This window comes from Trachypithecus francoisi, unplaced genomic scaffold (genome assembly GCF_009764315.1).
Source record: "Trachypithecus francoisi isolate TF-2019V2 unplaced genomic scaffold, Tfra_2.0 Lachesis_group19, whole genome shotgun sequence".
Taxonomy (NCBI): domain Eukaryota; kingdom Metazoa; phylum Chordata; class Mammalia; order Primates; family Cercopithecidae; genus Trachypithecus; species Trachypithecus francoisi.
In genome coordinates, this window is record NW_022681464.1 from 32,424,309 (window position 1) to 32,451,375 (window position 27,067).

Consider the following 27,067-nt stretch of genomic DNA (forward strand, 5'->3'; position numbering starts at 1 on the left):
TGAGTGCTGGGCAGGGGGGTTCAGAATCTAAAGCTTCTATGAAGGCCTGAGGGCTAGAGACACAGAACTTGATCTCTGCGCTACCACACAGCTGCAAGAGACACACACTGGAAAATGGCTCAAGGCAAGGGGGCGTTTGGAGAGCAGGTGGCTTAGAGCGGGGCCAGGCCCACATCCTTGGCCAGCAATGGACCAGAATCCCCAGCTGCTGGTTATTTGGGATGTTGCCTGTTTGTAGACTTTTTATATTGTTAGGGTTTTTTTTTTCCCAGCAAGAAAAGTATTATGTATGAAATGCTGAATTTGAAAACTGTAGAAAGGTAGGAGAAACAAGTGATTTCTTTTTCCTGCCTGCCCATGATCTCGCTTAAAGCAAGAAGGCCTGGATTTGTTTGGAAGAAGTTAAGAGCCGATTAGCTCCACAAGAAAATACATGAAAGCATTTTTTCCTCAGGCCTTGCACGGACCCCGCTGAGCCTGCGGGAGTGTCTCAGGATAGACCAGGATTCGTTCTGGTTTTTTTTTTTGTCCCCCAGAATGCTGTGGAAGGCTCTCTGTAAATATCTATAAAATAGCATAGATTGGGCTTATAAACAAAAACTGTATCAAAAATACACATTTTGCATCACTGCCGGGCCCTTCTCTGGGTGGTCAGTGGCCATGAGAGGTCAAGTGAGTTGCTTTACATGAGTCTTGTAGACAGCCAGCAAGGTTTTCTGCAAGGGATGTTTCCTGAAGGAGTCTGACTACTTGGCAGTGGTGACAGGATGAACATGCAGTGTTTGGGAGCGAGAGCGAGCTTTAACGAGGCCTCCCCCTCCCCTCCAGTGTGTTTTATGTCTTCTACGAACAGTACCTGACCATCATTGACGACACTATCTTCAACCTCGGTGTGTCCCTGGGCGCGATATTTCTGGTGACCATGGTCCTCCTGGGCTGTGAGCTGTGGTCTGCAGTCATCATGTGCGCCACCATCGCCATGGTCTTGGTCAACATGTTTGGAGTTATGTGGCTCTGGGGCATCAGTCTGAATGCTGTGTCCTTGGTCAACCTGGTGATGGTGAGTCCTCGTGCACTCTCAATTTGTCCCTAGCTCCCGTTTCACTTAGGGGGATTGCTGTCTTGGATTCCATGTAGACCCGAAGACGGAAGAAGATACCAAGTCTGGTGCTCACTCTTGGCGCACGTGGAGGGGCCGGATGAGGGCTGGATGGTGGTGGGACAGGGCGTAGAGGGAGCGAGCACTGAGTTGAACATCTGGGAGCATAAGCACATTACAGGGAATTCTGTTGAGTTTTTTCTTTTGTCCCATTCCTTGCGGCTGTTACTAGTATACCTGATGGTGCCTCTGACCATGGAAATGTGATTTCCTGGCCTTGTTCTGGGCTATTCCACCTGTCATTTGTTGTTCTTTAGAGATTGCACAAACCTATAGCCTAATGACAGCAGCATGTTCACTTTTTGCTTAGAAAATGGCACCCCGCCCCAGGAGCTCTCTGACCAGTGCCTTCTGCCTCCCATGTGGTTGTCACGTGCTTTTCATCATTAAAGATGAGAGCACTGGAGAAGGTATTTATGGAAAATAGAACAGGGTATCTGTACTCTCAGATGGGAACCCTGCTTCAGACAGGGGAGCAGCGAGGTCCAAGAAAAGAAGTTGTGACAATGTGCCAGCTCGGTGCACGTGGGATGACCTTAAGGGGTTCCAGCAGTTTCTCCTGATCAAAACAAACATGCCACATAAAACCAGGCTTTTGGCTGTGTGTGGAGAGGGCCCCAAAAAGTTCCTGGTACAGTATAGATTGGTGTGATGGAGGCCTTGTAAGTCCAATGGGATGCTTGGCCTCCTCTAGCACCCAGGGTGCCCTGGTAATTAGCCCCCATCCTGGGAACGGGGTGGCTGCCTAGGGTCTTCAACAGGAAGAGAGCCATCATCCTAAAGGAAGTGCTTTATTTCAGAGCTGTGGCATCTCCGTGGAGTTCTGCAGCCACATAACCAGAGCGTTCACGGTGAGCACGAAAGGCAGCCGCGTGGAGCGTGCAGAAGAGGCACTCGCCCACATGGGCAGCTCCGTGAGTACCCTGAGCAGGGCCACGCCAGCAGAACTGCACCATGAAGTGTCTTGCTTAGTGACTGAAGAGTCTGGATCCTGTTAGCTGCCACATCATGAACAGAACAGATGTTCTGTAGCACTGTACCTGTCAGTGCGGTTCCTTTTTAGGTGGCAGTGTGCTGAAGCAGGAAAATAACAGAAAAGTTAAACGTGAGACAGCTGCCAGTCTTTTCCATTTAAAATGCAGGCAGGGGAGCCCGGGCCAGAACCCAGCGTGTGATGTGCGGCTGGTGCCTGGAGAGTCTTCCTGGTTCAGCTCTACACCCAGGCTTAGCCTATCTCTTTACCACTGTAGAAAATACTTGGTAAAGAGTAAAAACTAAAACTTTGTTTCATAACACTTTTAAATATTTAAGTTTTCACTTGAGAACATAAAGATACTCAATTTAGAGACACAGTGCTGCGTTTATGCAGAATACACAGCTTTTACCTTGGTCATACCTCTCCCCCGGGATCATAAGGCAGCAAATAAAATAGTGTTAGGTAGTAGATGATGCTACCTGGGTTCAGTTCCCATTGCTTTGGACCTTGAATATTAAGAAATCCTCATAAGGGCTGGGCACGGTGGCTCATGCCTGTAATCCCAGCACTTTGGGAGGCCAGTGCGGGCAGACCACTTGAGGCCAGGGGTTCGAGACTAGGCTGGCCAACATGGTGAAACCCCATCTCTACTAAAAATACAAAAATTAGCCGGGCATGGTGGCGCACACCTATAATCCCAGCTACTTGGGAGGCTGGGGCAGGAGAATCACTTGAACCTGGGAGAAATCCTTGTAAGGAAGTGTTTCAATTACAGGTTGGTAAAAGTGGTTTCTAACACAGTATCTCTTCTTTTAGGTGTTCAGTGGAATCACGCTTACAAAATTTGGAGGGATTGTGGTGTTGGCTTTTGCCAAATCTCAAATTTTCCAGATATTCTACTTCAGGATGTATTTGGCTATGGTCTTACTGGGCGCCACTCACGGATTAATATTTCTCCCTGTCTTACTCAGTTACATAGGTAAGAGTTCTTGTCTTAAAAGGGTGGCACAAGAGGAAGCACATTAATGAAAGGGAATTCTGTCCTGAGGCATTCTTTTCAAGTATTTGAACTCATACTAATGGTCATTTGATAAATGATACTGAGTAAAAAAAAATTCTTCTAAGAGAAAAAAACCCATCCAGGGGCTTCATGATGGTGCAGACTGTTTCATTAGTAAGTTGCTGATGTTTTTTCTGGAGGCCTGGAGCCAGCCCTTGAATGGGTATGAGTGTCAGCAGGTGGGGCAGCTCCTCCCTGCCACTGAGATGGAGGAGTCCGTCCGGCAGCCGGCTCTCACACCAGCAGCGCTGCAGAACAGCCTTTTATGTCCCTCACGGATTTCCCGTTCTCAGCAACGTGCTGCCTCTGTTCATCTCGAGACTATTCTTGATCCTTTTACTTCTATGGCCACTTCACCTTGCACAAAAATGACCCACGGCTGAAAGAACAGTACTGATTTGCTTGACTTGAAGCTTTGTCACTAAATTGGAGCACTGAAGTAAAAGATTAAGAAAATGAGGGGCTTTTTATCATCTCCGGGGGACAGAAAGTAGTTCCATTACAATCTAATATACTAGCTCCTTTTCTTTAAGACAAAAAAAAAAAAAGAGAGAGATGAGCACTTTGGAAGGCTGAGAGGGGAGAATCATTTGAGACCAGCCTAGGCAACATAGCGAGGCCTCCCTCTCTACAAAACTACAATTGGCCAGGTGAAGTGGTGTGCGTCTGCAGTCCCACCTACTTGTTAGGCTAAGGCAGGAAGCTTGCTTGAGCCCAGAAGGATGGGCTCAGGATGCAGTGAGTCGTGTTCATACCACTGCACTCCAGCCTGAGGAAGAAAGCAAAGAGCCCCTCTCCAAATGAGAGAGAGAGAGAGATGTGGTCTCACTCTGTCATCCAGGCTGGTCTCAAGCAATTCTCCTGCCTCAGTCTCCCAAAGTGAAATTACAGGCGTGAGCCACTATGCCCAGCCAACCAGTTCCCTTTCTCCTGCAGAAATAAGAAAAATTATTTTTCTCTCTCATAGGGCCTTCGGTAAATAAAGCCAAAAGTTGTGCCACTGAAGAGCGATACAAAGGGACAGAGCGTGAACGGCTTCTAAATTTCTAGCCCCCTTGCAGGGCATCCTGACTGAACTGTGTCTAAGGGTCGGTCGGTTTACCACTGGACGGGTGCTGCATCGGCCAGGCCAAGTTGAACACCGGATGGTGCCAACCATCAGGCTGTTTGGCAGCAGCTTTGAACATAGTGCCCGTGAACTCAGGAATGCACAGTTGACTTGGGAAGCAGTATTACTAAATCTGGAGGCAACCACAGGACACTAAACTTCTCCCAGCTTCTTCAGGAAAGAAACCTCATTCTTTAGCAAGCAGGAGGTGACACTAGATGGCTGTGAATGTGATCCACTCACTGACACTCGGTAAAGGCCAATCAATGCACTGTCTCTCCTTTTAGGAGTAAGCCATCCCACAAGTTCTGTACCACATTTTTAGTGATATTTGAGGTTGTAGATAGACTTTATAACATTTTATAGTTTAAAGAGCTTTATTAATGCAATAAATTAACTTTGTACACATTTTTATATAAAAAAAACAGCAAGTGATTTCAGAATGTTGTAGGCCTCATTAGAGCTTGGTCTCCAAAAATCTGTTTGAAAAAAGCAACATGTTCTTCACAGTGTTCCCCTAGAAAGGAAGAGATTTAATCGCCAGTTAGATGTGGCATGAAATGAGGTACAAAGAAAGCATCTCGTAGGTGTGTCTACTGGGTTTTAACTTATTTTTCTTTAATAAAATACATTGTTTTCCTAAGTTTTGGGGTTGCCCTATCTGCTTTGAGAGACAAGTAGAAAAGTTAAATGGAAGAGATTCTATCCTGTCCTTACGGTAACTAAATGCCGTCTTATATTGAGCTAGAAAGAGTTAGACCTACATGTTTCATTAGAGTCCTGATCCTTCCCTATCCTAAAGAAGATGTCTTAGGTTGTATAACTATTTGGAGATGAGAATGATCAACCAGGGCCAGGTGCAGTGGCTCATGCCTGTAATCTCAGCACTTTGGAAGGCCGAGGCAAGTGGATCACGAGGTCAGGAGTTCGAGACCAGCCTGGACAATATAGTAAAACCCCATCTCTACTAAAAATACAAAAATTAGCCAGGTGTGGTGGCACACACCTGTAGTCCCAGCTACTCAGGAGGCTGAGGCAGAAGAATCGCTTGAACCTGGCGGAGGTTGCAGTGAACCGAGATTGCACCACTGCACTCCAGCCTAGGCAACAGAGCGAGACTCCGTCTCAACGAAAAAAATAAATGAGAATGATCAACCAATGTATACTTCATAAAACTGAAACCTTAACAAGCCCCAGGCCCTTTAAAACACTTGGCCACCATTTGCCGTCTTATTCCTGGCTTCAGGAGATATTCCAAGGTCTGCTATAAGAGATGGGCTGTGCCTAATAGGTCCTCAATGTGTCTTGACTCAAAACACACCTTCCTTGGTGAGCTGCAGAGGATAACTCAGATTCTGTCAGCAGACTGAATTCACTCTGCTACAAATAATGGGCCGAGGGCTAGGTGGGCTGTTACCAAACTGTGTTGTTTACAAAAACGCTAACCCAAGAGTCCTCGCCCACCAGCTGCCAGTGCTCTCTGCTACTCTTTGAGGCTATGGTTACCCCAAGTCTTTTCATTGCATTCTCACCTGGTGTGAAATTGGGGCTCCCTCGCAAACGCTGGTTTCGCTGTTCAAAAAACCGGAATATTGTATAGAAAAGCATGTTGTCTTCAGTCTGCTTTGCAGCATCTAAAAATTTCCGTGCAGAAATGTTGTCATGGCCACCAATGCCCCGGATAAACCTTAAGGCAGCTAACACTTGGTGTTTGGAAAGAAGAACTTCTACTATTTCATCATTTGCTGTTGAAAGTCGCTAGGAATAAGGGAGAGAAGCCCAGGTCAGTGCAAACAACAGGAACAGAGTGAGTTTCCATAGTCTAAAACCTCACACAGCAGACTTACCTTCAGCATGTCCAGAGACAGCTGATGAGCAGGAGGATAGAAACTCTCTAGAGATAACAGCAGACAAGCCTGAAAGACGTTTTTAGACCTGCTTCAGTTGGAAGGTTAACAGTGAAAATTTTCTGTTTTTAACCACAATGGAAGTAAAAATCTGGCAATGCATACCAAAGGTTTGGAGTCACTGAGGACGTGGTACTGCAGGAACTGATGCAGCATGTAAAAGAGGTTGTGCTGGACAAGGGTTTTGATAACAAGTTCATGTAGGTAATGCTGAGGACAAAAGTAAAAAGTGAAAGAACACTTCCAAATCATTCAGCCACAACAGACTAGAGGCTCCCCGAGGACTGGCTGTTCCAACCAACATGGCAAAAGTGTCACTACAAGAAGTGGTTTCATCATGCAGGTAAAGACCCCAACTTGACATTACACTTGCATTCCAACTAATAAGAATGTTGGGAGAGTCACTCGGCATTCTGAGTCAGGGAGGCAGACCTGTCTTAGCATATGAGTCATCTTCTAAGAGGGACTGTGTCTTTTTTTTTTTTAATTCCTGTTGTTTTAACTTGGGACCAGCTGATTTGAAGGTACCTGTACTGCAATCTGAAACTGGTTAAGAGAACGAATGTATTCCATCAGCACAGCTATCACAAATTTATGAGGCATCTCCTAGGGAGAAAAAAATGTGGTTTTATAAATACCAACGAGGTGCAGAAGGGGCTGCATATAACACTTTATCCAACACCCGCCTTGTTTCCATCTTAAAATGGCCCACTGTTCATCTTTCACTGGTTTTGCATAAATCGCTCCAGAACCACTTGTCACTGATGATGCTTTAGGCCTGAGTATTAGAAGCCAAACTACCAGCTCTAGGTCCTCACCCAAGGAAACTCCAGTGATTCTAATCACATGAAGTCTCCTGTTTTCCTCAACTGCCTTGTTTTGAGCATTCTCAGTCCAGAAGAGGCGGAAAGCTGCAGCCCACCTTCTTTTCCACGAAGGCTGACAGGACATGGGTGTACACATCCGACTGGTCCAGCACCGCCTGGGTCCGCACCGGCCTCTTGAGGAGCGGGCTGCTTCGGCTCTGCCCTGCTTCCACCGCCTGAAAGAAGAAGCCACGAACTATGACCTTCAGCATCTTAGAGGAAGGGTGCTGTCCACAGTTCACCCACAAGGACTGAATTCTTCCATGTGGGCCCCAGGATATGAGCGGAAAACGCTTCTTTCTCTACTTAGATAACATTTCTCCTGTGCTGGCTTGGGGAGGGTCTAGGAAGTCAGAATTGGTCATCTGGAAAACACTCCAATGTTCATGGTAGATGAAACTGAAAAAGCATGTGTCAGAGTTTTCTCGTAAGATATATCATACTTAGCCTCTTGCAATTTTTTAACTTCCTGTCTAAGCTTCTTAATCCTGGACCACGGGTATTTGTTATCTGGCAAAAATGAAATGGCCTGCTGCATCCCTGCTTTACGAAGTCCTGATCCTACAATAAATGAGCAGCTCCTGCATAGAGTCTCCAGGGATTTTGAAGTGGGAAGCCAGAGCACCACAAGTCCTTCTGAATAGGAAAGCTCTGTGAGACCTTGACAACCTCATCTGACGTGTGAAAGCAGTTCCGGCTGGGCACGGTGGCTCATGCCTGTAATCCCTGCACTTTGGGAGGCCAAGGCGGGTGGATCACCTGAGGTCAGGAGTTCCAGACCAGCCTAATATGGAGAAACCCTGTCTCTACTTAAAAAAAAAAAAATTCAAAATTAGCCGGGCGTGGTGGCACATGCCTGTAATCCCAGCTACTCGGGGGAGGCTGAGGCAGAAGAATCGCTTGAACCCAGGAGGCAGAGGTGGTGGTGAGCCAAGATCTCGCCATTGCACTCCAGCCTGGGCAACAGGAGCAAAACTCCATCTCAAAAAAAAAAAAAAAGCAGTTCAGATCCATGCGGTGGGGTGTAGCCTGAGAACCTGCATTTCCAAGAAACTTCAGATGCTGCTCACATGGCTGGTCATTGGCCCCCACTGCTGAGTCATGATGTTTATGGAGCCCAGTAGACAGTGCGGGACAGCACAGAAACTGCCATTTGGGATCAGACCTGCTGATTCCCACAGCCCAGAACACCCACAGCAATAGGGTTCAAAAGGACTCCGCCATTCCTCATATCTGACAGGGTGGAAATGGACACTGTCCAGGCAACCGGCCCTCTTCAGTGCCTGTCTCAGACCTCTTACCCTTCCACGAACAGCTCAAGGGGACTGGAGTTCTGGGGCTTTTGTTGGTTTAACACCATGTTCAGCCTAGGACTAATGATACCCTGGAAGCGAAGTAATTAATTCTCCTTGTCCTAAACTTTTCTTCTTTCTGGCTTCAGGAGATACGATGTACGAGTAATACAGTGGAAATTGGTGGCGATAAGCCATGCTTACTACCTTCACTACAAACATGCCTGCTAAGTGCTAACACTGAATCATCACTATCTCAACAGGACGCTCTCTCAACAGGAAAGAAAGGTGTGGCAAACAGAAAGATTTCGAATTTCATTTACTAAGTCCTCACTCTGGCAAAACAGAAAAATATACAAAATATAGCAAAGCAGAGACTTTTTCTCATCTAATTATATAACAGCAGGCCAAGGATCTACAGGCAAGATCCAACACAGATGGGGAAAAACAAAAACAGTGAAGTATGAAGTGAGATGTACCTCCAGCTCATGGGATGCAGGGCCCCTGAATTTACTACTCCCCCACTATCCCCCACTATCACCACCCTGCCCTATGGCAGGCAGCAAATCTCAGTGACGTTATTCTAATATATAGGAAACAATTTTGCACCATAATGACTTAGAAAATACCAGGGAGGGGTGGGGGAGGGGGACCCTTTGTCATACTCCATGTAACTCACCATCGCATAACTCTGCTCGGCATCCAAGTACTTTTTATACTCATGGTTGAGTTTATCAAAAACAGTGGCTATCACGGGCAGCGATGCTCTGTCTGACTCACTTAACACTGGAAAGGCACAAAGTTCACACGGATCAAACCAACTTCATGTCAGCCTCAGAATTTCCACACGTTGCTATGACAAAAACTGATCTCAAAAGGTTACCAACGCAAAAATACCTTTAAAGGACACTCCAAGAAATGCATTACTTTAAAGACCTGATACCTAGACGTCATTCGCAACCCCTTTCTGGTTACAGTTGAAAAAAAAAAGCTATAGCAGGCCAGGCTCAGTGGCTCATGCCTCTAATCCCAGCACTTTGGGGAGGCCGAGGCAGAAGGATCACTTAATGCTGGGGGTTTGAGACCAGCCTGGGCAACAAGGCAAGACCCCATCTCTACCAAAACAAACAAAACAAACACCAATAGCACACACTGGTAGGGGTTTCTTTTTTTCTTTAGTTTTTTTTTTTTTTTTGAGACAGGGTCTTGCTCTGTTGCCCAGGCTGGAGGTATACTGGCACAAATGGCTCACTGCAGCCTTGTCCTCCCGGGCTCAAGCAATCCTCCCTCTGCAGCCTCTGGAGTAGCTGGGGCCACGGGTGTATACCACCAAATTCAGCTAATTTTTTTTTTTTTTTTTTTATAGAGACAGGGTTTTGCCATGTTGTCCAGGCTGGTCTCGAACTCCTAGGCTCAGGCAATCCTTCTGCCTCATGCTTCCAGAGTGCTGGGATTAAAAGCATGAGCCACCATGCCTGGCCTCAGTAGGGGATTCTTAAAGAAGACACATAGGCCGTGAAGTGGCTTGGATTTTGAAAAAGGTGTGTGTGTTGAAGGCCAGGGGCGGTGGCCCACTCCCCTCCTGTGCGCCCACTTTCATTCAGAACCATCCCATTTATTGTTCTTTTCTCTACAAGTATCTCTACAAGTCATCTTTCCATTTAGCAGCCTTTCCTAGGGGGTCACATAGCCACCCCTCACACAAAGAATGAGGCTATGGATTACAGACAAGGCACAACAATCTGGCCCACATCCCGATAAAAAGTGTTGGGCAGTACAGGCCTCATACTGGAACCAGACCAAGGGGGAAGGATTCAACTTACTCTGTGAACAGACAGACAGGATGACCATCTTGCATTCTTTTCTCTGGAGGAGAAAGTCCATCAATCTTCCTTTGTCTGGTAAGAGATTTACTATGGGCTCAAGTTTCACTTGGAGGTTCCAGAGGTAACCTGGATTTTAAGAGGCAGCAAATATAACAGTATGATGCAAACCATAACAAAAGCCCAAAAGTGGTTCCCCTAAACATCTGCAGGGTGGGTGGGGGGTGGTGATAAATGTAGCTTTTTCTTCCTAACCAAAGCAGAGCCAAGCCATTCAACAACATGTCTACAGCAGAAGGACTGATGGCCGAACTACTGCACACTTGGCTGACTCCTTCCAAGTAACCTCTGCATTCAGGGGCACAACAATGGTGTAGCTCCCTAGTCCTTAATTCCAAACGGGGCCTTCCCTAGACCTAGTCCCTCTTTTAACGTTTAAAATAGAAAAAGATGTCAACATGTGGCATCAACTTCAGTCCTGTGCTTTGGTTTCTCCTACAATGGCTCATTAGTTTAAAAGGTAACTCCAGAGGCTCTCAATGGAACATCATAACTCATCCATTCATCAACCCATAAATGTACTGATCACCCACACTGCCAGCATCTGGTGTGGCCTTTCCCAGTTGGAGTTCTGCAGAATGAAGTGCTACATAAAAACTCATCTGGGTGATCCCTTTTTCAGTTGTCCCAAGGCAGGTGCAGAGCAGCTGTACAGGAAAACACCAGCAAGATGCACAGGAGAGAAATGACTTCATTACATACAGTGGATGCTTACAGCATCAGGGCTAATTCTCTCCTCAAGAATTCTTAGGAATTCCAAAGGAAAGGCAGGAAAATACACAGAGGATTAAAGAGTAACATAGGAAATTCTCTAATACCAGCCTGGCAAGGTATTAGACAGGTTAGGGCAACACGGCAAGATCCTATCTCTAAAAAAAAAAAAAAAAAATTATAGGCCGGCCGTAGTGGCTCACACCTGTAATCCCAGCACTTTGGGAAGCCAAGGTGGGCAGATCACGAGTTGAGGAGATTGATACCATCCTAGCCAACATGGTGAAACCCTGTACCTACTAAAAATACAAAAATTGGCTGGGTGTGGTGGTGCATGCCTGTAGTCCCAGCTACTGGGGAGGCTGAAGCAGGAGAATCGCTTGAACCCAGGAGTCAGAGGTTGCAGTGAGCCAAGACGGTGCCACTGCACTCCAGCCTGGCGACAAAGCGAGCTTCCGTCTCAAAATAATTATTATTATAATAAAATAACTGGGCGTGGTGGTGTGCGCCTGTAGACCCAGCTACTCGGAAGGCTAAAGTAGGAAGATCGCCTGAGCCCAGGAGCTCAAGGCTGCAGTAATCTGAGATAGCACTACTGCGCCCCAGGCTGGGTGACAGAGCAAGACCCTGCCTTAAAAAAATAAGATTTCTCTAATAAACAGATTACCCAGGAAGAGACAACTAATAGGCTGAGGAGGCTTCATCAGCAAGACCAGAAAGAGGAGCACACCTCCTGGGCTCGTGTGGAACAGAAAAGGGCACGGACACCGGAGGGAAGGTGGATGGGAGAAACGAAGGGAGACGGGCTGGGCTGGAGTCTGGCTTTCCAGGATGGGCTTAAGCAGGAGAACGGCGTTCTTACAGGAGAACGGCACTCTTACAGGAGAACGGCGTTCTTACAGGAGAACGACACTCTTACAGGAGAACGGCACTCTTACAGGAGAACGGCACTCTTACAGGAGAACAGCGTTCTTACAGGAGAACGGCACTCTTAGTTGTTGCTTTATTAAAAGTAGTATATGTTCTTGATAAAATGCACATACAGTAGAAAACAGTATAAAGTGAAAAAAAAATCCCATTCCCAAGGTTGAAAGGAGGGGTCACTGCTCAGAGATTCACCTTGAAAATGTCCCTGGCTACAACTGGGATCCAAAGTCAACAAGCCCCATGTTCTAACACGACAACTGTCCCGCTGACCTACCTTGGCTTGCACTGATAATGATGTCAGGTTGAAAGACAATCCAGGATGAAGAATCCACATGTTATAGGAAATTCTAAACCAGGAAAAGATGAAAACAAAAGGCAAAACCAGTTTCCATTAGCACACGCCCCTGCCCCCCATGTGCTGAGTCCACACTAAACACAGGGCCCCTTGGACGGTCAGGGAAGCTGGCTGCGGGGTGGCTCTCAGAGCGTTATTCACAGCTGCCCAGAGGAGGGCTTCAGGACCACTCTGTAAGGGTGACCATTTGCCCTGCTGTGCACGGTGCCAACGCCTTAGTAAAGGATACAGAGTTTACACGGAACAGGAGACTGGCTGGTCACGGCAGCAGGACCTACAAATTGAGAAAACATAAGTGCGACGCTGCAGCCAGAAAACACTGCGAATGCTGGTACGACGCAAAAGTCAGTACTTTTTTTTTTTGAGACGGAGTCTCGCTCTGTCGCCCAGGCTGGAGTGCAGTGGCCGGATCTCAGCTCACTGCAATCTCCGCCTCGCGGTTTCACGCCATTCTCCTGCCTCAGCCTCCCGAGCAGCTGGGACTACAGGCGCCCGCCACCTCACCCGGCTCGTTTTTTGTATTTTTTAGTAGAGACGGGGTTTCACCGTGTTAGCCAGGATGGTCTCGATCTCCCGACCTCGTGATCCACCCGTCTCGGCCTCCCAAAGTGCTGGGATTACAGGCTTGAGCCACCACGCCCGGCCAGTACTTTTTAATGTCGTGACAAAATGTTCATTCAGCTGTAGTTAAGGAAGAAATGAACTGTTCATCTCACTGATAGCACATACGGGGAGGAAGGGGGAAGAAATTGAAAACAATCCAGGAAAATCTCACCAAGAAAAAGAAAGCACGTCAAGGCTTCAATCACTGTGGTTTGGGTTTTTTTTTAAATAACCAAAGATGACTCATGATCATTTACAGATGCACATTAAGGAACTGAGAAATTTACTTGGAGGATTCAAAATCAAATACCCAGATCATCCAGAGAATGTTTCAAATAAATGTGGCTTGTAGCTTACCGCAGCTTAATTATCTTTTTTTTTGAGGTGGAGACTCGTTCTATCGCCCAGGTTGGAGTGTACTGGTGCGATCTTGGCTCACTGCAACCTCCACCTCCCAGGTTCAAGAGATTCTCCTTCCTCAGCCTCCCAAGTAGCTGAGATTACAGGCATGTGCCACCACACCCAGCTAACTTTTTTGTGTTCTTAGTAGAGATGGGGTTTCACCATGTTGGCCAGGCTGGTCTTGAATTCCTGACCTCAAGTGATCCATTCACCTTGGCCTCCCAAAGTCCTGGGATTATAGGCATGAGCCACCGGGCCCGGCCTTTTTTTTTAAAGACAGACAGGGTGTTGCTCTGCTGTCCAGGCTTGAGTGCAGTAGTTGATCATAGCCCACTATAACCTCGAACTCCTTGGCTCAAGTGATCCTCCTGCCTCAGCCTTCAGAGTAGCTAGGACTACAGGCACGTGACCACTGGAACAGAGCTGCTAACTTTTTTCTTTTTCGGAAAGACAAGGTCTCTCTATGTTGCCCAGGCTGGTCTCAAAGTCCTGGGCTTAAGTGATCTGGCCACCTCAGCCTCCCAATGTGCTGGGATTATAGGCATGAGCCACTGCGCCCAGCCACTTAATTATCTAAATAATTAGCTTGATTATCCATTGCTTAGAGTAGGTCCAGGCACAGTGAGCTCGTCTGGGAAGCAGACCCCCAAAACCTCACATGGCGGGGACCCTTAGCAACCAGTTAGGCAGCCCCACAAGCTAACCATGACTCCTGGTTCTGTTCCAATTACCCAGGTGCAATCAAGGCAGGTTTCAATCAGCTGGTCAGAGAAAGGGTCATTGTGAACAGACCGCCCAAAGCCAGGAAAGAGCCCAGGCAGACAAGCTTTGGCGAAAAACGCTCGCACTTTGGACCTAAGGGTCAAGGTCTGCACCGAGTGCACAGCCCTCATCTTTGTGTGGCTGACCTGCACGCTGTCAGGTGAGAGCTTTCATTTTCCAGGCCCCCTAGAGGATCCTAATATGTAGTCAGATTGAGACCCACTGTTCTAACAGGCCCAAAACAAAAAGAAAAAGGGTGGCTGATTCTTCCCAAAAGTGCTGGTTATATCTTTCTAAACAGGCCCATTCAATTCCTGAGCACGCCCACCCAGTGGCAGCACAGTGGGCAAGACACATGGATGCTTCAACCTGCCAGGGCTCACAGCCCAGCAGGAAATGAAAGTCACTAACCTCCGAAAATGCTTTGCAGCCCAAACCACCTAGCTCCCCAGACCCTCGGTGGATTCCTTACTTCCTCCTATTGATCTCTGCACTGGCTACTACTGTGACAGCCTCACATCTGTTCCATTATAACCAGATGGTTAGAACCTGATGCCTCCTAACTGGTCCTGCACCACTGGAACAGAGCTGAAGGTTCTAAGCCAGGGGTGTCCAATGTTTTGGCTTCCCTGGGCCACATTAGGAAGAAGAAGAATGGTCTTGGGCCACACATAAAATACACTAACATAATATAGCTGATGAACTTAAAAGAAAATCATTTAAAAAACTTCATAATGTTTTAAGAAAGTTTAAGAATTTGTGTTGGGCTGCATTCAAAGCTGTCCTGGGCCGCATGTGGCCCACAGGCCGTGGGTTGGACAGGCTTGTTCTAAATGTTGAGTTTTTTTCCCCCAATTCACCAGCAGTTACGTTCATGCCAAGTGGGCAGCAGACACAAGACAATCACTTGGCAAAATCTATTATTTCAATGCTAACATTATTTACAAAGGAAAAGGAAGAAGCTCGAGAGAACACAGGAGACCAAAAGACCTAATCAAATGTCTGTTAAGAACCAGCTCCTTCCTCCAACTGTGCCAGAAAGTAACTAAGCTTTTGGCTGGTCCAGCAAGACAGGGCAGTCGGGCTGACGATGCTGCTCTTGCTAAACTTTCAGCCAGAGCCCGACTCTGAATCTCCTGGGTGAAAGGTACAAGGAAATCCTGACTGCAGGCTGGGTCAACCGCCCAATGCTACCTGACAAAGAATAAAATATGAGTACCAGGGTTCCAAGTGTGAGCCATCTGACTATGTCTTGTACACTGAAACCTCAGACTAGCCAACTCTGCACTCCACTCTCCTTCAAAAGAGAGCCGGGAGAGACTGCTGGGAGGGACAGGCACAGAAGACAGACAGACCCTGTGTGAACACAGTGAGAAGGCGGCCATCTGCAAGGAGGCCTGCAAGCAGGGAGGCCCCAGAAGAAAGCAAACCTGCAGACATCTTAATCTTGAACTTCTAGCCACCAGAACTGTGAGAAAATAAAGTTCTATTTAAGGAAAAAAAAGAGAGAGTGTTGAATATTCTTTCAGTTCTATGTTAAAATCAATTACACTGGGAAAAGGCAAAATGAAGCAAACAAATGACTTTCCTTTTTCCTGAATTCCTGGCCTCCACTCTTCTGATTTCCCAACCCCACCTCTCCAGGCAGGAGGAGGACTGATTTGGGTAAGCCTAAGAGTCACAGCCAAAGCACTTACTGTGACTGTCAGTCCCAAAGAATGCAATATTCATCATCACTGTCACACGGAATGTGAGGAAGAGAAAAGTGATCCCAGGTTAAAGTAACAAGCATACAGCCAAAGTTAATTTCAGCGTTACAGAGCTCAGGCAAACAGAAAACGTCATGGACGTATTCAGTATTAAAACATCTTTCACCATCAATGAGTAATCAAAACTATCCATTCTACAGCTCAGGTAAGATAAATTATTTCCTCCCATGGGAGATTCATCTATCTTAGAAAATGCTTTTTTCACAACGTATTTCACAACATAACAGTAGTAGTTGCATTTTTGTTTTTTTTTTTTTTTTTTTTTTGAGACGGAGTCTCGCTCTGTCGCCCAGGCCGGAGTGCAGTGGCCGGATCTCAGCTCACTGCAAGCTCCGCCTCCCGAATTCAGGCCATTCTCCTGCCTCAGCCTCCCGAGTAGCTGGGACTACAGGCGCCCGCCACCTCGCCCGGCTATTTTTTTGTATTTTTTAGTAGAGACGGGGTTTCACCATGTTAGCCAGGATGGTCTCGATCTCCTGACCTTGTGATCCGCCCGTCTCGGCCTCCCAAAGTGCTGGGATTACAGGCTTGAGCCACCGCGCCCAGCCATTAGTTGCATTTTTTAAAAAACTACAACAGGCTGGTCACGGTGGCTCACACTTGTAATCCTAGCACTTTGGGAGACTGAGGCAGGCGGATCATCTGAGGTCAGGAGTTCAGAACTAGTCTAGAACATGGTGAAACTCCATCTATCTCAAAAATAAAAAAATTTGGGCCGGGCGTGGTGGCTCATGCCTGTAATCCCAGCACTTTGAGAGGCCAAGGCGGGCAGATCACTTGAGACCAGAAGTTCAAGACCAGCCTGGCCAACATGGTGAAACCCCATCTCTACTAAAAATACAAAAAAATTAGCTGGGCGTGGTGGCGCATGCCTACAATCCCAGCTACTTGGGAGGCTGAGGCAGGAGAATCACTTGAACCTTATCTCCTCTCACAAGTATTTAAGCAACTGAATACTTGGTTCGATTGCTCGAATACCTCACAACCTTGAATCTTCTAAGAGGCGGAGGTTGCAGTGAGCCAAGATCATGCCACTGCACTCCAGCCTGGGCAATAGATTGAGGCTCTGTCAAAAACATAAATTTAAAAAAATATAAAAATTAGCTGGGCACGGTGGTGCACACCTGTAATCCCAGCTACCTGGGAGGCTGAGGCAGGATAATCACTTGAACCCAGCGGGTGGAGGTTGTAGGGAGCCAAGATCACGCCACTACATACCAGCCTGAGCAACTGAGTGAGACTCCCTCTTAAAACAACAAAACTGGAACAAATGGCCCCTGGCAAAATCAGAGAGATCTGGGAATCTCTGTTTACTCCTCACTCCACTTTTAATGTGAGTCCCAAAGATCATGGTGAGAACACAGCCACATGGTAAAACGGCAGCACAGACTCCTCTACAGAACCCGTTACCTGCGATGGGGATCTGATAGGGCTGGATCGATCGCGCAGGAAGCACTGGGTGGTGGAAGGTAACGGAGCCATCAAACTCTCCCCGTAACTTGATATCAAATATTACCGACGTCTACGGGGGGAGAAAACAAGACTGAGGCCAAAATGAATCACAGTTTCCTAGTCCCTTTCATTCCATCCCATCTTGCTGTTTAAATCAGTTTAAAAGCCTGTGTTTGCATCTCTTCCCTACAGGCTAGTTCTTGAGGAGGAATTTGTCATTAACATTACAACTCTCTTTTAATATTTTTATCTCCTCTCACAAGTATTTCCTGCATTTATGACATGCTTCCTTTGACAAGCTCAAAGTGACCTAAGCAGATCTCTGTCATTTCCAATGGAAACATCTTCACGTGTCAGAGAGTCAGCGTCACCACCCTCTGCGAGGGTAGAGGAGGGAAGTGGCTTCTTTATACCAGAGGCCCAGCCCACAGGACCCATTCTAGTTGTCCTGGTCCACACGGCCTCAAAACCATTATCCCCTAGCACTATCATCCATGCTCACAATTGCAATAGAGGGTTCATGTACTCCTGGAATGGAGCAGAATCCCAACCTCCTTCCAAGGTCAAATCTCAAGTGTTACTTTCTGAAACAGTTTTCAATTATCTTTAATCAACTGACACAATCACTGTTTTCTAAACTACTTAACCCATTTCCATCTGGAAGATGAAAACTCTTAGCATAAAAAATAAAAATGCACTTTCTAATCTTACTCAGACATTTTGCCAATTTTCTTTTTCTTTTTTATTTTTCCCCCCCAGAGACAGGATCTTGCTCCATCACCCAGGCTGGGTGCAGTGGCACAATCTCAACTCACTGAAGCCCCGACCTCCCGGGCTCAAGCTATCCTCCAGCCTTAGCCCCACAAGTAGCTGGGACTATAGGCGTGCACTACCACACCCGGCTAATTTTTTTATTTTTTATATAGGTGGGGTTTTGCCATGTTGCCCAGGCTGGTCTCAAGTTCCTGGGCTCAACCAGTCTGTCTGCCTTGACCTCCCAAAGTGCTGGGATTACAGGCGTGATCCACTGCACCCAGCCGCCAATTTTCACAAGGCTTTTAAGCAACCTTAACTTTGGTAGAAACGCAGACAGCTTGTACCTCTGTATCCTGATGATGCACGACTACCAGGTTGTCCACCACGTTCAGGGCAAACTTTCCCGTCCTATTTAACTTCAATATGTGCATCTTTTTACAGGCACCTTCTCTGTAGGATAGAAAGCAAAAAATAGATCAACAAGCTGCAGCTCACATTTTAAAATCACAGAAAGAGGGGAAACAAAGCATGAGATCTACCGTGGCAGATGATAGAGGACCACCTCCGCTCCTGTGCTGTTGGAGGTCCGAGAATGATGTCTCAAGAACAGAACATACAGCTGCCCGTATCTAATTAGGGAACAAAGAGTCATAAATCACATCTGGCCATTCAAAATTCCTTTGTTCTAAATGGCATCACCGTTAAGTAAATTATGAGATATTCATTTAATGGATATTCTGCTGCCAACAAAAATGTTTACAAAGAAACATGCAGTTACTCAAAGCCTATTATAAAGTTAAGTGGAAAAGAGAACACACACTAAATACAGCTTGATCATAATCTTTTAAAAGAAAACCCCAAACCTAAGCATAGAGTCTAAAATGTTTAGAAAGAAACACATGTTAATAGTTACACTTGAGTGATATGCTAAGTTCATTTTCTTCTCTGTTTTCCAAGTTTTGTATAATGAATGTATATTCCTTCATAACAAGAAAATATAATCACTTTTTTTTTTTTCATTTTTCAGAGACAGGGTCTCCCTCTGTCACGTGCAACCACAGCTCACTGCAACCTCCAACTTCTAGGCTTCGGTGATCTTCCCTCACCTCAGCCTCCCCAGTAGCTAGGACTACATGCACATGCCACCGTGCCTGGCTAATTTTTAAATATTTTTGTAGAAACAGGGTCTCACTATGTTGCCCAGGCTGGTCTTGAACTCCTGGCCTCAAGGCGCTCCTCCTGCCTTGGCCTCCCCAGTCACCCAGTCACTGGTATTACAGGCGTATGCCACCATGCTCAGCCTCTTCTATTTAAGTGCCATCTAATAAGTGTTGCTGTGAACAGTTCCTGAATGCATACTCTAGTCCAGTGGTAAACTCTGTGCTGGGCCTGCCCAGGGACAAGGAGACCGAAGTGGGAGGGAACAGGTCCCCACCTCCACTTCAGCCAGGACTGCTCTCGCTTTATCTATTGTCCAAACAGGAATGCTGGTTGGGCACGGTGGCTCATGCCTATAAACCCAGCACTTTGGGAGGCCAAGGCGGGAGGATCACCTGAGCCCAGGAGTTCAAGGTCAGCCTGGGCAACATGGTGAAACTCCATCTCTTCAGAAAATATAAAAATTATCCAGATGTGGTGGCATGCACCTGTAGTCCCAGCTACTCAGGAGACTGGGGCAGGACAATCACTTGAACCTAGGAGGCGGAGGTTGCAGTGAGCCGAGATCGTAACACTGCACTCCAACCTGGGCAACAGAGCGATACTCTCCAAAAAAAATTTAAAAACAAACAGGAAAGCCACAGAAGAGTACCAAAAAAACAAAAAAAAAAAAAAAAAGGAAGAAGACATAAAGAAAAGAACATTATACTAACTACCCAAAAGTTTGAAAGTTTGGGGTTCTTTTTTATTAATCTCTATTGTGTTTAAAATTTTCATTACAAATTTAAAAACTGAGATATCCACTTTTTCAAATGAAAATATACCTTTGTACTGCCGGGCACGGTGGCTCACGCCTGTAATCCCAACACTTTGGGAGGCCGAGGCAGGCAGATCACAAGGTCAAGAGACTGAGACCATCCTGGCCAACATGGTGAAACCCTGTCTCTACTAAAAATACAAAAATTAGTTGGGCATGGTGGCACGTGGCTGTAATCCCAGCTACTCGGGAGGCTGAAGCAGGAGAATTGCTTGAACCTGGGAGGCAGAGGTTGCAGTGAGCCAAGATCGTACCAGTGCACTCCAGCCTGGCAACAGAGCAAGACTCCATCTTAAAAAAAAAAGAAAAGAAAAAGAAAATATACCTCCATATATAAGTAATTGAGTTCCATGTTTGTTACATAAAAATCTTCATCTATTTTCTTATTTAGAACAATTATTAACTTAGCTTTAAAAAAAAAAAAAAAAAAAAACTTGGCCAGGCACAGTGGCTCACACCTGTAATCCCAGCACTTTGGGAGGCCAAGGCAGGTGGATCACTTGAGGTCAGGAGTTCAAGACCAGCCTGGCCAACATGGCGAAAACCCTGTCTCTACCAAAAATACAGAGATTAGCCAGGCGAGGTGACACATACTTGTAATCCCAGTTACTTGGGAGGCTGAAGCAGAAGAATCACTTGAGCCTGGGAGGCGGAGGCTGCAGCGAGCCGACACTGCACCACTGCACTCCAGCCCGGGTGACAGAACAAGATTCTATCTTGAAAAAAAAAGAAGAAATTATAAAACAAAAACACTAAGAAATAAATTAGTTCAAAGTTCTTGTCTTATCAGGCTAGAAAGGTAAAGGAATTCCTTAGCATCACAAAGCTGATAAAGATCAAAAAGGAATGCCAAAAACACGGCAGGTTTTCTATGTTCAGAGGATCTAGACACTGAATACCCAGGACAAGGGGAGTCCTCCTCATGTGTTCTAGGGGTCAGGGCATCATGTGGTGCTCGTACCACACTCCTTCTATTATTTATATTACTGAAAGCAATCGCAGGACGGAGTTCTCTCTGACACAGACATACACGGTAGCCATTGCGATGTCTCTTTCAGAAAGGCTGGGTTTAGTTGACTTAGGTGCAGCTGGTAATTCAATCTCAAACTTGGGCAGCTTTGACATAGTGCCAGCCTGTTTAGGGGGAAAAAAGTTTTAGGAAAAACGTATTAAACCCTTTTGATGTTTCACCATTCCCTATGTAAAACCAACAAGGATAAACATAGACTTTGGATCCTTTCCACCGCCCCCCGTGTCCCCTCACGGCCTGTCTGCCCAGCCTAGAATGAAGCTGACGGGATGAAGCTGACGGGGACACAGAGTGCCCTCTAGTGGTCAGAGTGGTGACATTACGGCTGAAGGAACCTGTCCCTAACATGCCTGACACATTAGGATGCTACAGCAACAGGGGATAACTGGGGAAATGTTGTGTTTTCAGGGGAGGCTTCCTCTCACCCTAAAGTGAAAAGGCTGCAGGACGTTCTCCAGGACCGTGGTAGACAGCAAGATCACGGCGCTCTCGGGGCAGTACATGTACCAATTCACATTGAGATTGTGGCTCTTCAAGAGTTTCAGGCTCCGTTTCTCTGGTAATACCTGAAGCAGAGTTTAAGAAACAGGATCTTCATTTAAAAAACAGCAAACTAATCCCAGCACTTTGGGAGGCCGAGGTGGGCAGATCACCTGAGGTCAGGAGTTCGAGACCAGCCTGGACAAAATGGTGAAACCCCGTCTCTACTAAAAATACAAAAATCAGCTGGATGTGGTGGCACATGCCTGTAATCCCAGCTACTCGGGAGGCGGAGGCACAAGAATTGCTTGAATGAACCTGGGAGGCGGAGGTTGCAGTGAGTCAAGATTACACCATCACACTCCAACGTGAATGACAGAGCGAGACTCAGTCTCAATAAATAAATACATCAATAACAGCAAACTGTCAGAAGATTCTTACAGTGCACTCTGAGAATAAAAAGCAGAAGAAACCCACTAAGTGAAATGAACATTCTTACCTGTGCTTATTACAGCTACTACTTAACCAGCCCTGTGCTTGGTGCTTTATATGCTTGGGCAGGTGGAGCACGTGGATACACCTAACAGCAATTTACAACAAAATTCTCCTCATCCAGGAAATGACCAAAAGAAACTGACACCTCCAGGGCCCCATGTATTAACTCAGCCACCTCCCAGGCCATGGCAGATCTGCCTTCTACTTGGCCTCCATCTCGACTCCAGTCTACACTGGGCCTGGGAGGAGCTCCCTTCTTCTAGCAGATGTGTTCATAAGACTGCATACAAATGCGATACCTTATAATCCAGGCACATTTTAAATGTACCGTAAATATTCTGCTATTACGGAACACTGTATAGAGCCCCCAAGACATAAATGCTCATGATACACTGCACTGAAGAACTGCTGTGCAAGTCAGAGGCAGGAGCCAGAAGCTTCTTAATAACTGTAATAACTAGGATGTGCTAGAGTCTTCTTTCTTTTTAACTTTTTTCTTGAAGATCTGAAGCCATCTAGGTAACCTTAAGGTATACTTTCCCACTGCAGAGAACAGAAAGACTTTTAAATGATTACCATAGGGAACTCCTCCATAAAGCAAGCCACCCTTCCCATGCAATCACATGTACAAAATTCTATTTCTGTGTGTATGGAATTTGTCTAAAGTTTGTTTAAAGTTCTCCTATTGGTCATTGCAATTTTTTTGGGGGGGGGGCAGGGGGGATGGAGTTTAGTTCTTGCTGCCCAGGCTGGAGTGCAATGGCAAAGTCTTGGCTCAGTGCAACCTCCGCCTCCCACGTTCAAGGGATTCTCCTGCCTCAGCCTCCCAAGTACCTGGGATTACAGGCGCCCGCCACCACACCCAGCTAATTTTTGTATTTTTATTTTGAGACAGTAGAGACAACGCTTAGTAGAAATGGGGTTTAATAGAGACGGGGCTTCACCATGGTGGCCAGGCTGGTCTCGAACTCATGACCGGCCTCCCAAAGTGCTAGGATTACAGGCATGAGCCACCGCGCCCAGCCAGTCATTACTAAGATTTCGATGACGGCCTTACAGCAAAGCACCATGGCATTAACTTTAGCACAGGTGTATTTTCTCTATCCATACATTCCAAATTATATTGCTTTCATTAGGTCAATAAAATCAAAACCTGAAAGAACTCTTAACACCCTCTGAATTAGTTCCACTTAGAGATCTCAGAAGCATGCTCAATAGGTCAGGAAGCTGGAACAGATGAAAAGAAACAGGCAGGTACATCAAAGGACACGATCCAGAGTGGAAAGGCAACCTCCAGATTCAGAGAAAATACTTGCAAGTTGTATCTCTAAGAAGGTGTTAATATCAGAATATATAAAGAACTACAATTCAACAAATAACAATAATTTGATTTTTAAAATAGGCACAATGACCCGAATTAGTCATCTCTCCAAAGATGGTACACAAAGTGGCCAACACACACACAAGTGCTCAACATCACTAATCAACAAAGAGCACAAATCAAAACCACAATTAAGATGGCTCTTATCGGCCGGGCGCGGTGGCTCACGCCTGTAATCCCAACACTTTGGGAGGCCGAGGCAGGCGGATCACAAGGTCGGGAGATCGAGACCATCCTGGCTAACACGGTGAAACCCCGTCTCCACCAAAAATACAAAAAATTGAGCCAGGAGAATGGCGTGAACCCGGGAGGCGGAGTTTGCAGTGAGCTGACATCATGCCACTGCACTCCAGCCTGGGCGATAGAGCGAGATCTCCGTTCCCCCCCCCAAAAAAAAAAAAAAAGATGGCTCTTATCAAAAAAAAAAAACAGCAAGCGTTGGTGAGGATATGGAGAAATTGGGACCCCTGTACACTTGGAGGGATTGCAAAATGGTGTAACTGCTATGGAAAACAGTATACAAGTTCCCTAAAACATTAAGAAACAGAACTACCATCTGCTCCAGCAATCTCACTCTGGGTATAAATCTAAAAGAACTGAAAACAGGATCTTGAAGAGGTATCTGCATACCTGTACTGACAGCAGCACTATTCACAATGGCCAAGAGGTGGACGCAACCCAAATGTCCCTCAACAGATGAACGGATAAGCAAAATGTGGTGTATACACTCAATGCGATACTATCAGTCTTAAAAAGGAAACCCTATCATGTGCTATAGCATGGGGGAACCTTTAGGACATTATGGTAGATGAAATAAGCCAGTCACAAAGGGACAAATACTGTATAATTTCACTTATATGAAGCATAGAAGGTAATCAAATTCGGCCGGACACAGTGGCTCATGCCTGTAATCCCAGCACTTTGGAAGGCTGAGGTGAGTGGATCACCTGAAGTCAGGAGTTCAAGACCAGCTTGGCCAACAGGGTGAAATCCCATCTCTACCAAAAATACAAAAATTAGCCAAGCGTGGTAGCACACACCTGTAATCCCAGCTATTCGGGAGGCTGAGATGGGAGAATCGCCTGAACCCAGGAGCCAGAAGTTGCAGTGAGCTGAGATCACGCCACTGCACTCCAGCCTGGGCGACAGAGTGAGACTCCATCTCAAAAAAAAAAAAAGGAGTCAAATTCATAGAAACAGAAAGTAAAATAGAGAATGTTGGGGCTGCAAGGAAGGGATAAGGGGAGTTATTTACTGGATACAGTTTTGGTTTCACAAGATGAAAAATGTTCTGGAGCTATTTCATAACAATGTGAATGAATATACTTAACACTACTGAACTGAACACTTAAAAACAGTTAAGATGATAAATGTTATATGTTTTTTACCACAGTAAAAAAAAATTTTTTTGGCCATACACAGTGGCTCGTGCCCATAAATCCCAGCACCTGGGACGCCAAGGCAGGATAAAGGCTTGAGCCTAGGAGTTCAAGACCAGTCTAGGCAACATGGCAAGGCCTCATCTCTACAAAAAAAAAAAAAAAAAAAGGAAAAAAAATTAGTTGGGCGTGCTGGCACACACCTGTAGTTCCAGCTACTCAGGAAGCTGAGGTGGGAGGACTACGTGAGGCTAGGAGTTCAAGGCTGCAGTGAGCCGTGATTGTGCCACTGTACTCCAGCCTGGGTGACAGAGATCCTGTCTCAAAATAATTATCACAAAATAAAAAAACTTTAAGAAGCAGTTAGCAAAATACAAATGGACAATATACAAAGATGCTTACTTCCGTAGTAATGTAAAATGCAAATTAAAATGTCTTTCAGCCAGGCGTGGTGGCTCATGCCTATAATCCCAGCACTTTAGGGGGCCAAGATAGGTGGATTATTTAAGGCCAGGGGTTCAAGAACAGCCTGGCCAACGTGGTGAAACCCCACCCCTACTAAAAATACAAAAATTAGCCAGGCGTGGTGGGCACCTGTAGACCCAGCTACTTGGGAGGCTGAGACAGGAGACTTGCTTGAACCCAAGAGGTGGAGGAGCCGAGATAGTGCCACTGCATTCCAGCCTGGGCGACAGAGTGAGACTGTCTCAAAAAAAGAGAAAAGAAAAAAGAAAAGTCTTTCTGCCTCTCAGGTTGACAAATGTCTATGGACTGATAATATCCAGTTCTCCTAAAGGTATGAAAAGCAGAAGTTCCTATATTGCTAGTGAAAATGCCTAAAAGAGATTTGGTGATACCGGTTCAGCTTTTCAGATGTTCATACCTATACTGCAACTCTCCCTCTAACATAAAGAAGTGTGTACAAGAATGTTACTGAAGGGTTATTTGTAATCACAAAAAAATGGAAAACCAGCCAATGTCCAATAACAAAAAATTGGTTAAGCTGCAGTCCATCCATACAGTGGAATACTACCCAGTCAGAATAAAATATAGAATGATGTCCAAGATACATACACTTTGGGGAAAAAAAAAAAAAAAAAGCTAGCTGCAAAAGTTTATATATAACATTCCCCTTTTTGTTAAAAAGAAGTTTGTATGTATTTATTTTAAAAAATGGGCCGGGCGCGGTGGCTCAAGCCTGTAATCCCAGCACTTTGGGAGGCCGAGGCGGGCGGATCACAAGGTCAGGAGATAGAGACCATCCTGGCTAACACAGTGAAACCCCGTCTCTACTAAAAAGTACAAAAAACTAGCCGGGCGAGGTGGCGGGCGCCTGTAGTCCCAGCTACTCGGGAGGCTGAGGCAGGAGAATGGCGTGAACCCGGGAGGCGGAGCTTGCAGTGAGCTGAGATCCGGCCACTGCACTCCAGCTTGGGCAACAGAGCGAGACTCCGTCTCAAAAAAAAAAAAAAAAAAGAAAAAAAGAAAAAAAAAATGGAGGAATATGCACCAAACTGTTCATAATAATGATTTATTGGGATTATAGGGAACATTTGCTTTCCATATTATGTATCTTGCACTGTTTGAATGTTGTTTTAACTTTTAGGTTCGGGGATAGATGTGAAGGTTTGTTACACAGGTAAATTCATGTCACGAGGGTTTGTGGTACACATTATTTCACCACCGAGGTATTAAGTCCAGTCCCCAATAGTTATCTTTTCTGTTCCTCTCCCTCCTCCCACCCTCCCCCGCTCAAGTAGATCCCTGTGTTTGCCGTTTCTTTCTTTGCATTCATAACTTATCATTTAGCTCCCACTTAGAAGTGAGAACATGTGGTATTTGGTTTTCTGTTCCTGTGTTAATTTGCTAAGGATGATGGCCTCCATCTCCACCCATGTTCCCACAAAAGACATGATCTCGTTCATTTTTATGGCTGCATAGTATTCCATGGTATATATGTACCACATTTTCTTTATCCAGTCTGTCACTGATGGGCATTTAGGTTGATTCCATGTGTTTGCTATTGTGAACAGTGCTTCAGTGAACATTCATGTGCATGTGCCTTTACGGTAGAATTTACATTCCTCTGCATATACACCCAGTAATGGGGCTGCTAGGCCCAATGGCAGTTCTGCTTTTAGTTCTTTGAGGAATCGCCATACTGTTTTCCACAAAGGTTCAACTAATTTACACTCCCAGCAACAGTGCGTAAGGGTTCCCTTTTCTCCACAACCTTGCCAACATCTGCTATTCTTTGACTTTTTTATAATATCTATGCTGACTAGTGTGAGATAGTATCTCATTGTGGTTTTGATTTGCATTTCTCTAATGATCAGTGA

General features: G+C 45.9%; 2 protein-coding genes across 12 annotated transcripts in view; one reads left to right on the forward strand and one right to left on the reverse strand.

Annotated features, from left to right (window-relative positions):
• NPC1 (NPC intracellular cholesterol transporter 1) overlaps window positions 1-9,347 on the forward strand; it is a 61,100-nt gene extending 51,753 nt beyond the window's left edge. For 2 of the 4 annotated variants that reach the window (XM_033178115.1, XM_033178116.1), the window contains exons 22-25: window positions 829-1,060; window positions 1,960-2,073; window positions 2,952-3,114; window positions 4,163-4,946. In XM_033178115.1, the coding sequence (XP_033034006.1) occupies window positions 829-1,060; window positions 1,960-2,073; window positions 2,952-3,114; window positions 4,163-4,245 (592 nt within the window). In that variant the 3' untranslated portion in view covers window positions 4,246-4,946. Of the gene's footprint in view, window positions 1-828; window positions 1,061-1,959; window positions 2,074-2,951; window positions 3,115-4,162; window positions 4,947-8,517 lie in introns of those variants that run through there. The other 2 variants (XM_033178117.1, XM_033178118.1) reach the window with 2 other exon arrangements.
• The window catches only part of RMC1 (regulator of MON1-CCZ1), a 34,753-nt gene continuing 8,992 nt past the window's right edge, over window positions 1,307-27,067 (reverse strand). For 5 of the 8 annotated variants that reach the window (XM_033178124.1, XM_033178123.1, XM_033178122.1 and 2 more), the window contains 15 exons: window positions 21,419-21,559; window positions 20,994-21,097; window positions 18,528-18,617; window positions 18,333-18,438; window positions 17,191-17,302; window positions 12,474-12,518; window positions 12,164-12,217; window positions 10,192-10,320; window positions 9,048-9,154; window positions 7,133-7,252; window positions 6,739-6,816; window positions 6,316-6,420; window positions 6,151-6,219; window positions 5,836-6,061; window positions 4,662-4,820 (listed from right to left, as the gene is read on the reverse strand). In XM_033178124.1, the coding sequence (XP_033034015.1) occupies window positions 4,741-4,820; window positions 5,836-6,061; window positions 6,151-6,219; window positions 6,316-6,420; window positions 6,739-6,816; window positions 7,133-7,252; window positions 9,048-9,154; window positions 10,192-10,320; window positions 12,164-12,217; window positions 12,474-12,518; window positions 17,191-17,302; window positions 18,333-18,438; window positions 18,528-18,617; window positions 20,994-21,097; window positions 21,419-21,559 (1,566 nt within the window). In that variant the 3' untranslated portion in view covers window positions 4,662-4,740. Of the gene's footprint in view, window positions 2,234-4,661; window positions 4,821-5,835; window positions 6,062-6,150; window positions 6,239-6,315; window positions 6,421-6,738; window positions 6,817-7,132; window positions 7,253-9,047; window positions 9,155-10,191; window positions 10,321-12,163; window positions 12,218-12,473; window positions 12,519-17,190; window positions 17,303-18,332; window positions 18,439-18,527; window positions 18,618-20,993; window positions 21,098-21,418; window positions 21,560-27,067 lie in introns of those variants that run through there. The other 3 variants (XM_033178121.1, XM_033178127.1, XM_033178125.1) reach the window with 3 other exon arrangements.